The 14,895-nt window shown below is 38.5% G+C and overlaps 1 protein-coding gene across 1 annotated transcript in view; it reads left to right on the top strand.

Moving 5' to 3' along the window:
• ZSWIM5 (zinc finger SWIM-type containing 5) overlaps positions 1-14,895 on the top strand; it is a 222,579-nt gene that overhangs the window by 168,517 nt on the left and 39,167 nt on the right. The window contains exon 5 of the mRNA XM_044238098.1: positions 10,899-11,078. Coding sequence (XP_044094033.1) covers positions 10,899-11,078 — 180 coding nt within the window. The remainder of the gene's footprint in view (positions 1-10,898; positions 11,079-14,895) is intronic.

Here is a 14,895-nt window from a genome sequence, read left to right as displayed (position 1 = left end):
AAATAGGACAAGGCCATTTATTCATTTATTTATCCTTTTGGGATCAGGTTTATGGTTTTTTGTTCATTTGTTGGTTGGTTGGTTTGTTTTTCTCATTTTTTGGATCAGGCTTCTTTTTCTTTTCTCTTTCTTCTTCTTCTTCTTGTTCTTCTTTTCCTTTTCATTTCTTTTTCTTTTTTCTTTTTTTTTTCTTTTTTTTTTTAGAGATGGGGAGGGAGGAAGTATAGAGGGGGAAGTAGAGAGAGAATCCTAAGCAGGTCCCATGCACAGCCCAACACTGAGGCTTGATCTCATGACCCTGACAGCATAACTTGAACCGAAATCAAGAACCCAATATTCCACCAACTGAGCCATTCAGGTACCCCTCCTTCTTTCTTTCTTTATCTTTGGAATCAGGGTTATAGTTTTTTTGTTTATCTCTTTGTTTGCTTTTTTGTTCCTTTCCCTTTTCTCTTTTCTTGGATCAGGTTTTTTTCTTTCTTTCTTTTTTCAGGCTTTTCTTAAGAAACAAATCAAAGCATATCTAATTAAAGGTCCAGACACTCTCCACTGCAAGCAGGGAGGAACTCTGTGGAGGACTGATCTATGCAAAAGAGAACAAAATACAACAGCAGAGTGCACATAGCATACACCAGAAACACTTCCTGAAGTGTAGGGCCCCAGACAATGTGTGACCCCTTAATACTTTTGCTCTTAATAAAGTATTACTCTCAGGAGCAAGAAACTTAACATGCTTTCATAATATACAAAAGACAGACACCTAGACATAATGACAAGAGGGAGGAATTCTCCCCAAAAGAAAGATCAAGAAGAAATCACAGCCAGGGATTTGTTCAAAACAGATATAAGCAATGTATCTGAATAAGAATTTAGAAAAACAGTCATGGGAATACTAGCTGGGCTTGAGAGAACCATAGAAAACACCAGAGAAACCCTTGCTTCAGAGATAAAAGACTTAAAAACTAATCAGGCCAAAATAAAAATTGGTATAACTGAGATGCAAAACCAACAAGATATAAAAGACAAAATTATGAAAAATAATGAAGCTGAAAAGAGGAGGGAAAGGAAACTATTAGAGCACAAATATAAATGTAGGGAATTCAGTGATTCCACAAAGCACAGTAATATCCATACCATAGGAGTCCCAGAAGACAAAGAGCCGGAAAGGGAGCAGAAGGTTTATTTGAACAAGTTAGAACTGAGAACACCCCTAATCTGGAAAGGAAACAGGCATTCAAGTCAAGAGGCACAGAGAACTTCCCTCAAAATCAATACAAATAGGTCAACACCAAGCCATATCAGAGTGAAACTTGCAAAATGCAAAGATACAGAGAGAATTCTGAAAGCAGCTAGGGACAAAAGGTCCTTAACTTACATAAGGAGGTAGATGCATAAGGTAGATGCATAAGGCTGGCAGCAGACCTGCCTGCATAAATTGGCAGGCAGGAAGAGAATGGCATGATATATTCAACATGCAAGGTGGGAAAAATATGCAGCCAAGAATACTTTATCCAGGAAGGCTGTCATTGAGAATAGGAGAGAAAGTTTCCAAGTCAAGGAAAAACTAAAGGAGCTTATGAACACTAAATCAGTTCTACAAGAAATATTAAAGAGGGTTCCCTTTGAGGAGGAAAGAGGGTTCCCTTTGAGCAGGAAAGAGAGACCAAAAGCAAAAAAGACTAAAAAGCACCAATCTACAGGAACAGTGCCCTTACAGGAAATATAATGGCACCAAATTCAGAATTTGGTGAATAATTACTATAATAATTACTGTCAATGTAATGGACTATATGCTCTAAACAAAAAAAAAAATAGTATCAGAATGGGTTAAAATTTTTTTAAATTAAAAAAGAAGACCCATCGATTTGCTGCTTATAAGAGACTCATTTTATTCTATTATTTATTTATTTATTTTATGTTCAGTTAGCAAGAGTCTCATTTTAGACCCAAAGACACCTCTAAGTTGAAAGTGAATTGGTGGAGAACAATCTATCATGCTAATGGATGTGAAAAGAAATCTAGAGTAGCCATCCTTATATCAGACAAATAAGATGTTATAACAAAGAGATGGAGAGGGGCACTATATTAATAATAAAGGGTCTGACATCCAACAAGAAGATGGAACAATTTTAAATATTTATGCCCCCAATTTGGGAGCATATGTATAAATCAATTAATAACAAACTTAAACTCATTGATAATAATACAATAATTGGGATTCCTGGGTGGTTCAGTCAGTTAAGTATCTACCTTCAGCTCAGGTCATGATCCCAGGGTCTTGGGATCGAGTCCTGCATCAGACTCCTTGCTTGGGAGGGAGTCTACTTCTCTCTCTGCCTGCTGCTTCCAGACAAGCGTGCTGTCTCTCTCTTGCAGACAAATAATAAATAAAACCTTTAAAAAAAAAAGAAATTTTTTAAAAAGATAATGATACAATAATAATGGGAACTTTAATACCCCTCTCACAGCAGAATGCATATTCTTTTCAAATGCACATGGAACATTCTCCAGAATAAATCACATACTGGGTCACAAATCAGGCCTCAACTGGTACAAAAAGATTGAAATCACACCATGCATATTTTCAGACCAGAACAATGTGAAACTTGAAGTCAATCACAAGAAAAAATTTGGGAGGACCACAGAGTACATGGAGATTAAAGAATACCCCACTAAAGAATGAATGGATTAACCAGGAAATTAAAGAAATTTAAAAATACATGGAAGCAAATGAAAATAAAAATATGACAGTCCAAAACAGTTGGGATGCAGCAAAGGCTGTCCTAAGAGGGAAATATATAGCAATAGAGGCCTTCCTCAAAAAGCAAGAAAAATCTCAAATACACAACTTAACCTTAAACCTACAGGAACTGGAAAAAGAACAGCAAATAAAGCCTAAAACCAGCAGAAGAAGGGAAATAAAAGAGAAGAATTAAACAATATAGAAAATTAAAAAACAACAACAACAACAGATCAACAAGAGCTGGTTCTTTGAAAGAATTAACAAGACTGATAAACCCCTAGCCAGACTTATCAAAAGGAAAAGAAAAAGGACCCACATAATCATGAATGAAAGAGATTATAGCCAACACTGCAGAAATACCAACAACTGTAAGAGAATATTATGAACAATTATATGCCAACAAATTAGGCAATCTGGAAGAAATGGATAAATTCCTAGAAACATAAACTACCAAAACTGAAACAGGAAGAAAGAAAAAATATGAACAGACCCATAACCAGCAAAGAAATTGAATCAGTAATCAAAAACCTCCCAACAAACAAGAGTCCAGGACGGGCTGGCTTCCCAGGAGAGTTCTACCAAACATTTAAAGAAGTCATATTTATTCTTCTGAAACTATTTTCAAAAATAGAGGAAGGAAAACTTCCAAATGCATTCTATGAGGCCAGGATTACCTTAATTCCAAAACCACACAAAGACCCTAGTAAAAGGGAGAATTATCAACCAATATCCTTGATGAACATGGTGCAAAAATTCTCAACAAGATACTAGCTAGTCAAATCCAAAATTACATTAAAAGGATTATTCACCAAGATCAAGTGGGATTTATTCCGGGTCTATGGGATGGTTCGACACCTGCAAATCAAGCAATGTGATATACCACATTGATCAAAGAAAGGATAAGAACCATATGGTCCTCTTAAGAGATGCAGAAAAAGCATTTGACAAAATATAGCATCCTTTCTTGATTTAAAAAAAAAAAATCCTCAAGAAAGTAGGGATAGAGAGAACGTACCTCAACATCATAGAGGCCATATATGAAGAGCCACAGCTAATACCATCCTCAATAGGGAAAAACTGAGAACTTTTCCCCTAAGGTCAGAAACACAACAGGGATGTCCGCTCTCACCACTGTTGTTCAACATAGTACTAGAAGTCCTAGCCTCAGCAATAAAACAACAAAAAGCAATAAAAGGCATTGAAATCAGCAAGGAAGAAGTCAGACTTTGGTTATTTGGAGACAACATGAAGCTCTATGTAGAAAACCCAAAAGACTCCACCAAAAAATTGCTAGAACTGATACAGGAATTCAGCAGAGTTGCAGAATATAAAATCAATGTTCAGAAATCTGTTGTGTTTCTGTACATGCATAATAAAGCAGCAGAAGGAGAAATCAGGGAAACAATCCCATTATAGTTGCACCAAAACCCATAAGATACCTAGGAATAACCTTACCAAAGGGGCAAAAGATCTGTACTCTGAAAACTATAGAATACTTATGAAAGCAGTTCAAGAATATGGAATAACAAGGATGTCTGGGTGGCTCAATCACTTAAAAGTCTCCTTTCAGCTCAGGTCATGATTCCAGGGTCCTGGGAGTGAGTCCCTCATTGGACTTCTTGCTCAGCGGGGAAACTGCTTCTCCCTCTCTGCCTTCCAGTTCCCTTTCTTGTGCGCTCTCTCTCTAACAAATAAATAAATAAAATATTTTTTTAAATGGTAAAACATTCCATGCTCATGGATTGGAAGAACAAACATTGTTAAAATGTCTATACTACCCAAAGCAATCTACACATTCAGTGCAATCCCTATGAAAATACTGCCCGCATTTTTCACAGAGCTGATACAAACAATTCTAAAATTTGTATGGAACCAGAAAAGACCCCAAATAGCCAAAACAGTGTTGAAAAAGAAAACCAAAGCTGGAGGTATCACAATTCTAGACTTCAAGCTGTATTACAAAGCTGTAATCATCAAGACAGTATGGTAATGGAACAAAAACAGAAACATAAATCAGTGGAACAGAATAGAGAACCCAGAAATGGACGCTCAACTCTGTGGTCAACTTATATTTGACAAAGCAAGAAAGAATATCCAATGGGAAAAAGTCTCTTCAACAAATTGTGTCGAGAAAACTGAACAGCAATATGCAGAATAATGAAACTGACCACCTTCTTACTCCATGTGCAAAAGTGAGTTCAGAATGGATGAAAGACCTAAATGTGAGACAGGAAAACATCGAATTCCTAGAGAAGAACACAGGCAACAGTTTCTTTGACCTCAGCCACAGCAACTTCTTACTAGACCCGTCTCCAGAGGCAAGGGAAACAAAAGCAAAAATGAACTACTGGGACTTCAAGATAAAAAGCTTCTGCACAGCAAAGCAAGCAGTCAACAAAACTAAAAGGCAATTCATGGAATGGAAAAAGATATTTGCAAATGACATATCTGTCATGGATATTAGATAAAGGCTAGTATCCAAAATCTATAAAAAACTTAACAAACTCAAAACCCAAAAAATAAGTAACCCAGTTAAGAAATTGGCAGAAGACATGAGCAGACATTTCTCCAAAGAAGACATACAAATGGCTAAGAGACACATGAAAAAATGCTCAACATCACTCATCACCAGGGAAATACAAATCAAAACTTCAATGAGATACCACTTCACACCTGTCAGAATGGCTAAAATTAACAACACAGGAAACAACAGATATTGGTGAGGATGCAGAGAAGGGGGACTGTTGGTGGGAATGCAAGCTGGTGTAGACACTCTGGAAAATGTATGGAGGTTCCTCAAAAAGTTAAAAATAGAATATGCTATGATCCAGCAATTGACACTACTAGGTATTTATCCAAAGAATAAGAAAATACCGATTCAAAGGGGCACATATACCTCAGTGTTTATAGCAGCATTATCTAGAAGGAACCCAAATATCCATTGACTGATAAATGGAAAAAGAAAATATGGTACACACACACACACACACACACACACACACACACACACTGGAATATTATTACTCAGCCACCAAAAAGAATGAAATCTTGCCATTGGCAATGACATGGGTGGAGCTAGAGTGTGTTATGCTAAATGAAATAAGTCTCTCAGATATTGCCTGGGTGGCTCAGTTGGTTAAGCGTCTACCTTTGACTCAGGTCATGATCCCAGGGTCCTCAGCAGGGACCATGCTTCTCCCTTTCTCTCTCTCCCTCTGTGCTCTGTCTCTCTCTCTCTGTCAAAGAAATGAATAAAAGTCTTAAAATTAAAAAAAAAGTCTGAGAAAGACAAATGCCATATGATTTGACTCATATGTGGAATTTAAGAAAACAGATGAACACAGGGGAGGCGGAAAAATAAAATAAGATGAAAACAGAGGGGGGCAATCCATAAGAAATTCTTAACTATAGAAAACAAACTGAGGGTTGCTAGAGGGGGGGATGGATGGGTGATGGGCAATAAGGAGGGCATGTGTAGTGATGAGCACTGGGTATTATATGTATGTGATGAATACATAAATTTCTACTCCTAAAACCAAAAAATAATACTAATAATAATCTACTTGGGCATCTGGCTGGCTCAGTCAGTAGAGCATGTGACTCTTGGTCTCAGGGTTGCATGTTTGAACCTCACATTAGGTGTATAGATTACTAAAAATAAGTAAATAAATAAATTTTTTAAATCTAATTTGCTTAACACTCAGTAGGCCTTCTCAAATGGGAAACTTACATCTTTTAATTTGAGATGTTTTCTTGAACTTCTTTTTTTTTTTTCATTTCCTCACCTTTATTTTCTCTTTTTGTCTGTAACTACTTCTGTTATTTGGATATTAGTTTCTAGGTTACTATGCTGCAGGCTTAGAGGAGGGTCTGTATCAGGAATAAGAAAATAGAGGGTTCCAGAGGGATGTCTCTAACAACATAGTAAAATTGTTAGATTATTTTATGTGACTGAACATACTAAATGGAGATTGAGTCTCTAATTTTACTATTTTTTCTCTCATTGTTTTGTTGTTTTTGTTTTTTGTCTTTTATCTTCCAGGTTTCTCAGTTTTATCTTTTAACCATCTTATTAATCTTTTAATAAAGATTTTATTTATTTAAGAGAGAATGAGATGGGGCATCTGAGTTGCTCATTTGGTTAGGCCACTGCCTTCAGCTCAGGTCATGACCCCAGAGTCCCAGGATTGAGTACCGCATCAGGGTCCCAGCTCCGCAGGGAATCTGCTTCTCCCTCTGAACTTTCCCCCTCTCATGCTCTCTCTCACTCTCTCTTTCTCTCTCTCAAATAAACAAATAAAATCTTTAAAAATATATATATATAGAGAGAGAATGAGGCGGATAGAGCAGGAGCAGGAGGGAAAGAGGGAGAGGGAGAAGCAGATTCCTCATTGATCAGGGAGCCCGACATGGGGCTAAATCCCAGAACCCCGTGATCACAACCTGAACCAAAGCAGACACTTAATCAACTGAGCCATCCAGACACCCCATCCACCATTTTGTTAATTTTCAATAAATTTTCTTGTCATCATGTTTTTAATTTCCAAGAGCCCATTTTTGTTGTTGTTGCATCCTGCTCTTCATAGATGCAGGATTTTCTCACTTTGAGAATATCAACTGGAAAGGTTTTTCTCTTTAAGTTTTTTTTGTGACCTGTGCCTTTTTGGTATTCCCTTCAGGTTTTCCTTCTGTTTGTTTTGTTCTTTGCCCTTTATGTAAGATGCTTTTCTTATAAATCTAATGTTTCTTAGCTACCCAATCCTATTTAAGAATAATACTTAAGAGCTAGATGGAAGCTCTGTGTGTATGTGTGCATGTGTGTGTTTGAAAGAGAGAAAGAAAGAGAGAGAGACCTTGTTAATTAGTCAGTTTACCTGAGGATGATCTGGCTGGGCTTTTCTTCAGTGGAGAGCCCAAACTACAGTATGTGCTATGTTTTTCCCCCCAGCCTGATTTCCAGAGATGAATCCTCCAGTCTCTGGTCTCTGAGTTATAAACTTGTCACAGTCTTAGAATCAAATGGAGAAAGAGGGTTGGGTTGGGAGGTATCCATTTGTTCAATATATATATCTTCCCTAATCCCTCAGTTTTTAGGAAGGACACCCCACTCTTGACTGTGCATAATATTTCCAATCCAGAGCCTGTCTGAATCAACCTTCCCAGTGAGTAAAACTCTGGTCTTCATCCAGGCAAGGGAAGGAGCAGGCACTCTGATACTCTGAACAGAGGAGGATCGCTTCTCGGCCTTTTGGCTAAGATCAAGTGTGCACAGAGGAGGAATTCTGCAAGCCTGAGAACTTTGACAATTTTCTAACCAATTTTACTAAATTCATCTCCACTTTCAGCAGGGTTCTGCAGCCTGAATCAGTTGTGCTTCTGGGTTTTCCTAACTGCTGGTGGAGGTTTCAACTTTGTTTTTCTAAGTCAGCTATCACTCATCCACAGACTTTACAGATTCTAAAATTCTGTGGCTGTTCTGTTTTATCTCTCCCATTCCCTGTAACTGTGTGAGTTTATGCCTATTTTTATCCCTTTATTTTCATTTTAGTGAGGTTTCAGAAGGAAGTAGTGGTTAGGTATCTTTTTTTTTTTAATAAATAATTGTGTTCCTTTTATTTTCATTTTACAAACATTTATTGAGTACCAAGTTGTGCCAGACACTGGGAACATAAAAATAAGTACAATGTCCCTGTCCTCAAAGAGTGAACACTCTATAGAAGGATATAAACATGTAAACACATTTTTAAAAACCCCTTATGCTAATTAAGTGCTAGTAATTATGTGTACATGTCTTTTTAAATAATTTTTTATATTTTATAAACATATAATGTATTATTAGCCCCAGGGTTACAGGTCTATGAATCACCAGGTTTACACACTTCACAGCACTCACCATAGCACATACCCTCCCCAATGTCCATAACCCCACCACCCTCTCCCTCCCCCACTCCTCCCACCCCCCCTCAGTTTCTTTTGTGACATTAAGAGTCTCTTTTGGTTTGTCTCCCTCCTGATCCCATCTTGTTTCATTTATTCTTTTCCTACCTCCCTAACCTGCCCCCCACCCCCCGTTGCATCTCCACTTCCTCATATCAGGGAGATCATATGATAGTTGTCTTTCTCTGATTGACTTATTTCACTAAGCATAATACCCTCTAGTTCCATCCATGTCATCGCAAATGTCAAGATTTCATTTCTTTTGATGCTGCATAGTATTCCATTGTGTGTGTGTGTGTGTGTGTGTGTGTGTGTATCACATCTTCTTTATCCATTCATCTGTTGATGGACATCTAGGTTCTTTCCGTAGTTTGGCTATTGTGGCCATTGCTGCTATTAAGTCATTAGGTATCTTTAACCAGAATTAATTCATGTTTATTCTTCAGGCTCATATGTCATATCCTTTCTATAGCTTCTTCTGACCCCATATGCATAATTCATTGCTCCAACATATATTGTCATAGGATTTTATGTATGTCTGTGATAGCATTTGCCATGCTTTAATTATTATTTGGGCGACTCCTAACTATAATTCTCTTGAGAGTCATCATAATATAATACTATTTTATTACATAGTATAGTTTATATTTCATGGTAGATTTTTAAAACTGAGTCAATAGAAATGAATCTTCACCATTTTCAAGTAGTATCTGATATTTCAAGGCTAAAAATATCCTTTAAAACATTTTTGAGGCTAAAAATATCCTTTAAAACATTCCTATTTGAGCTTAACAGGCCTTGAAATAGTTTTTGAAAGTACCTCTGTCCAAAGATGTAGCTTCATCCCAAAGGATTTTAAACTTAAAATATTCTGCAGCCAGGCTTTTTGCAGATTTGAGATTGAGTCACATATCCAACCTTGAAAAGAGGCAGCTTTGCTTTAAAAGAAAGGTGAGATGGTAAGAGAAACAGTAGCTATTGGTTACATGGGAAATGTGATACTCAGTTATAGTGACAGAGAAGATCGAAGAATGTGATAGTTTTAAGGCATCATGGTTGATCAGCAGTATCAAAATCCAAGTTGAAATAAATTTTCTTGGAAAAAGGAAATACTAAAATTCTGCTATGTGCCAAGTAATATGCTAGGCCTTTTACAAATGTTATTTCATTTAATTGTCACACTATCGCTACAGAGTAGTTTTTCTATGCTGTCAGTTTTACAGTTGAGGGATTTGAAGTTCAAAAAATCCAAGGTCAACTAATCAAAAATTGATGTTTTCTGAGCACCTCCTTTATGACCTTTGTCCTTCTGCTAAGTGTCCTTCCTATATGCTGCTATTATACCCTGAACATGCCTTCTTTTTTTTAAGATTTTATTTATTTATTTGATGGAGAGAGAGAGTGAGCGAGAAAGAGAGCACAAGCAGGGTAGGAGAGGCAGAGGGAGAAGCAGACTCCCCCACTGAGCAAGGAGCCCAAAGCGGGACTCAATCCTGGGACTCCAGGATCATGACCTGAGCCAAAGGCAGACACTTAACCCACTGAGCCACCCAGGCACCCCACCATGAACATATCTTTATCTTTTTTTTTTTTTAAAGATTTTATTTACTTGACAGAGAAAGATCACAAGTAGGCAGAGAGGCAGGCAGAGAGAGAGAGGGAAGCAGGCTCCCTGCGGAGCAGAGAGCCCGATGCGGGGCTCGATCCCAGAACCCTGAGATCATGACCTGAGCTGAAGGCAGAGGCTTCAACCCACTGAGCCACCCAGGTACCCCAACATATCTTTATCTTAACACTCATTTTATTCAATTGACTTTATATTTATTAATCTATCTCCCTCATTGGGCAGCTCCTCAGGGGTTGGAACAGTGTCTTATTCTCCAGTAGGAGAATAGGCCTTGAATATAGAAAGCTCTTAATAAATAATATGTTGGACTACAAATCTGAGCTCAGAATTCAAGTCCAAATCTGTGTTGTTAATCATTACAGGCACACATCCAGATATCCAGATAATCACTGCTTTAAGAAAGCTTTAGGGAGGAAAAATAAGCCATTTCTGAAAACTTTAGCAGATTTGATTTTTTTATATTGAGAAAAGCTGATGTTTTGGAGACTCTTCCTACCAACCAGAAATGGAAGAAAAGAGTAGCCTGAAAAATTAAAGCTGACACATAGATCAGAGGAAAGATATCAAGATTGTTGGTTGCTTTATTTCCAGGGGCCTTATGGGTATGCATCATTTTAAATCCACATTGCAAACTGGAGGAAAAGTCCTGTTGGCTACAGCAGCTGCAGAAGTGGAGTGACCTGGATGTCTGTCCCCTGGAGGATGGGAACTATGGGCATGAGCTGCCCAACATCACCAATGCACTTCCCCAGAATGCCAGTCACAGCCCAGGTGAGCCATATATCCTTCTGGGGTCTCTGTGCCAGAACTCCCAAAAGGTGGGAGGGTAAAGCTCTAGAACAAAGGTGGCCAGACAGTTGGCTGTCAGTATTGCCATTCTCAGTAAGAAAAGCCTGTCCTTTTATTTATCTTGAATAAGGGTAAGCCTTAAATAAGGGTAAGCTTTTTACCTTTGACATTTTGGGGGTGCTGTGTCTTTTTCCATATCTGAGTGTTCTTATAGTGCCCACCATAAATTCCTAGAGCCTTCTGCATGAATCCTCTTTACCTTTCAAGTTCTGCATGACTAATGGATCTTGTCCTCAGTTGGGGTTGGTTTTAGCTTAGAAGGCCTACCTCAAGGGAAGGATGGAAGGCCTGCAAAAAACAGTATTTATTTACTTACTTATTTATTTATTTTTAAAAACAGCTTTTAAAAATGCCCTGACAATTGCTTTTCTTCCTTTTCTCTGTTTTCCTCAAATTTTTTTATACAGCAGATACCTAGGTTGGATTATCTTCCCAAATTACTGCTAGGACCCTTGCCCCATTTTAAGATAAATCTAGTACAGTGATACTATACACTCTGCCTTTTGTGCCCCTGGCCTGCAGGTAACACTGAGCATCACTATTCACATCAGTTTTAATTCCTCTAACTCAGGCTGTTTGCTATTGGCAACTGATTGCTCTTTAGCCCATTGGGAACCTTTACTGGTAGGAGATTTTTTGTCAGATATTGATTTTACATGTGGTCCTTCTAGTTTAAGTGATAAATCTGGGATTTTTAATCTCAAGGAGAAAATCACTTAAATTATTGTTTAGGCCAGGTCTTCGTCTACTGTACCATAACTGATTGTCAATATACCTAAAACAACAAAATAACAGTAGTTTGAAAAGTTATAGTTTTGCCACTTCTTTAAGCTACACTTTACTGGCATTCCTCTAATCTCCACAACACATCATCCCTTTAGTATTGGTTTGGGATTGGCATAGAGAGTCAAAAGCATATAAAGACATGCCTCTAGTTTGGTAGTTTCTTCCTTATCATACTGGTTACTTGCTGTTACTGGTTCTCCTTTGAGGATGTTGTTTCTTCTGCAACATCTTGCTTCAAGTTGTGGCTGATTTAGCTCTCAGGTCTCTGTACCTAATGGAGCAATGGAGGTCCCACTTATTCTTCATTGCCATTTCTATACCATTATCCTTTCCGCCTTCCTAAAACACCCCCCAGCTTTAAAGTTCCTGCTGTGAAAATATACTATCTGCTACTCTTCTGGTTTTGATATTTGTAGATCTCTGTGTCAGTCCCCCTCTTTCCTTGAAGATTTTGGCTATTGGCTGAGTGATACTGCTTTCTGTTACTGCTTCTATCATAATTCTTTTTTTTTTTTAAGATTTTATTTATTCATTTGACAGACAAAGATCACAAGTAGGCAGAGAGGCAGGCAGAGAGAGAGAGGAGGAAGCAGGCTCCCCGCTGAGCAGAGAGCCCGATGTGGGGCTCGATCCCAGGACTCTGAGATCACGACCCGAGCCGAAGGCAGCGGCTTAACCCACTGAGCCACCCAGGCGCCCTATCATAATTCTTGATAATTTCAGTAGCCACACAGATGATCCTTCCAAAACCTAGCCTCTCGGGGCGCCTGGGTGGCTCAGAGGGTTAAGCCTCTGCCTTCAGCTCAGGTCATGATCTCAGGGTCCTGAGATCGAGCCCCATGTCGGGCTCTCTGCTCAGAGGAGAGCCTGCTTCCTCCTCTCTCTGCCTGCCTCTCTGCCTACTTGTGATCTCTCTCTCTCTCTCTGTCAAATAAATAAATAAAATATTTAAAAAAAAAAACCTAGCCTCTCAGTTCTTTGACTTCCTCTCTTTTAATAGTCTCATCTTCTCACATAATTGAGCCATACAATCCCAAGACCATACTCTAAACCTTGTCATTTGCCAATAACTATACCTTCTTCATAATCTCAATTTCAGGCAGCTGTCAATACCATCATCAGTCTTGCTAACCTATTTTCTCTAGTGTCCCGGTTCCGATAATTCTTTGATCCACTAGGACTTTTGATCCTACCACTTTTTCATTCTCCTTGGTAGCCTTGTTTTCCTCCTGATTTCTTGGTGAATCATTATAATCATTCCCTCACATACATGCTCAAACTTCTCTTTCCCTTCATTTCACACAGATAGCAAAACACTAAACTTAGTAGTTCATTGTCATTCTCTGATTCCTCAGTGCATGCCCACACTGCTGAACATGATGAAAAGAAACATAAGCATGGTAACTGGTCTTATTTTAAGTTTATGACCACTGATTTTAAATGGGTCCATAGTGTTGTCCAGATATTTCCTTAATCTGTGCATTCTTTTACTCTTCTAAATTACTGTTTCATGAATCTTTCTCTGAAAACTTTATTTCCTCCTCTTCCTCAGTTCTAGCTGATAACCTTGCTTCCTATTCACTGAGAATATAGAAGCAATCACAAGAAAATTTCCATGACTCTCTCACTACATCTTCTGTCTGTATCCATCCAGTCTTCCTCTCCCCGTTTTTTTTTTGTTTTTTGTTTTTTGTTTTTAAAGATTTATTTATTTATTTATTTATTTATTTATTTGACAGACAGAGATCACAAGTAGGCAGAGAGGCAGGCAGAGAGAGAGAGAGAAGCAGGCTTACCGTCAAGCAGAGAGCCCGATGCAGAGCTCGACCCCAGGACCCTGGGATCATGACCTGAGCCAAAGGCAGAGGCTTTAACCCACTGAACCACCCAGGCGCCCCTTCCTCTCCCCGTTTCTACTTGTGCTTCTAAGCCCAAGCCCTCAACCTATTCTCAAGATCCTATTCCCTCTCTTTTATCCAGGATAGAACTCCGGGAATTATCTTTTCTCTCCCGTTTTACAAATTTGTTTGGATTATTCCTATGAGTATATAAGTACATTGCTTTCTCTCTCATCACAAAACAAAACACAGTCATGTTGTTCCCATATGCCTCTCTGGCTACTACCCTATTTCCCTGAGGTAGTAGAAATAAGTGGTAGAATTAAGAAAAATAATTTAAAAGAATAGTACGTATTTATCATCTCTACTTCTGCTCATATTCTCCACTCTAGTCAGCTTTCATCCCTCTGCTATTGAAATTGCTCTTATATGGGTCACTGATGCTAAACATGGTCAAATGTAGTGGCTTATTAGCACTATTTGTTAGAATTATTTACTTTCTTCTTGAAACACCTTTTTCATCTTATTTCCAAGACACTGCTCTCTTGGTTCTGTTCTTACTTTCTTCATTGGTTCCTCCTCCTCAGCCTCCTTTACTGTCCCCTCCCTTCTTCCTAACTGAAAATGTTAGAGTGCCTAGGGCTCTGTCATCAAACCACTTCTCTCTATATACAAACTCCCTTGGTGATTGCACTGTTTTGATAATCATCTGTATACTAACTACTCCCAAATTTATATTGTCTTAAATCCCAACCCCAGACTTATATGCTCAACTCCCTTTTCAATATTTCCACTTAGATTTCTTATCTGTCAAGCCCCACCTAAACCTGCTCCTCCTACAGTCTTCCCTATGTCCACGTATGGCAAGTCTGTCTTAAAAACCATGGAGTCTGGGGCACCTGGGTGGCTCAGTGGGTTAAGCCTCTGCCTTTGGCTCAGGTCATGATCTCAGGGTCTTGGGATGGAGCCCACATCAGGCTCTCTGCTCAGCGGGGAGCGTGCTCCCTCCTCTCTCTCTGCCTGCCTCTCTGACTACTTGTGATCTCTCTCTGTCAAATAAATGAATAAATAAAATATTTAAAACAACAGAAAAGCAAAAACCATGGGGTCATTCT

Source organism: Neovison vison, chromosome 2, assembly GCF_020171115.1.
Source record: "Neovison vison isolate M4711 chromosome 2, ASM_NN_V1, whole genome shotgun sequence".
Classification (NCBI taxonomy): Eukaryota; Metazoa; Chordata; class Mammalia; order Carnivora; family Mustelidae; genus Neogale; species Neogale vison.
The sequence above is the reverse complement of the archived record's forward strand: the minus strand, read 5'-3'. Positions and strand labels throughout refer to the sequence as shown.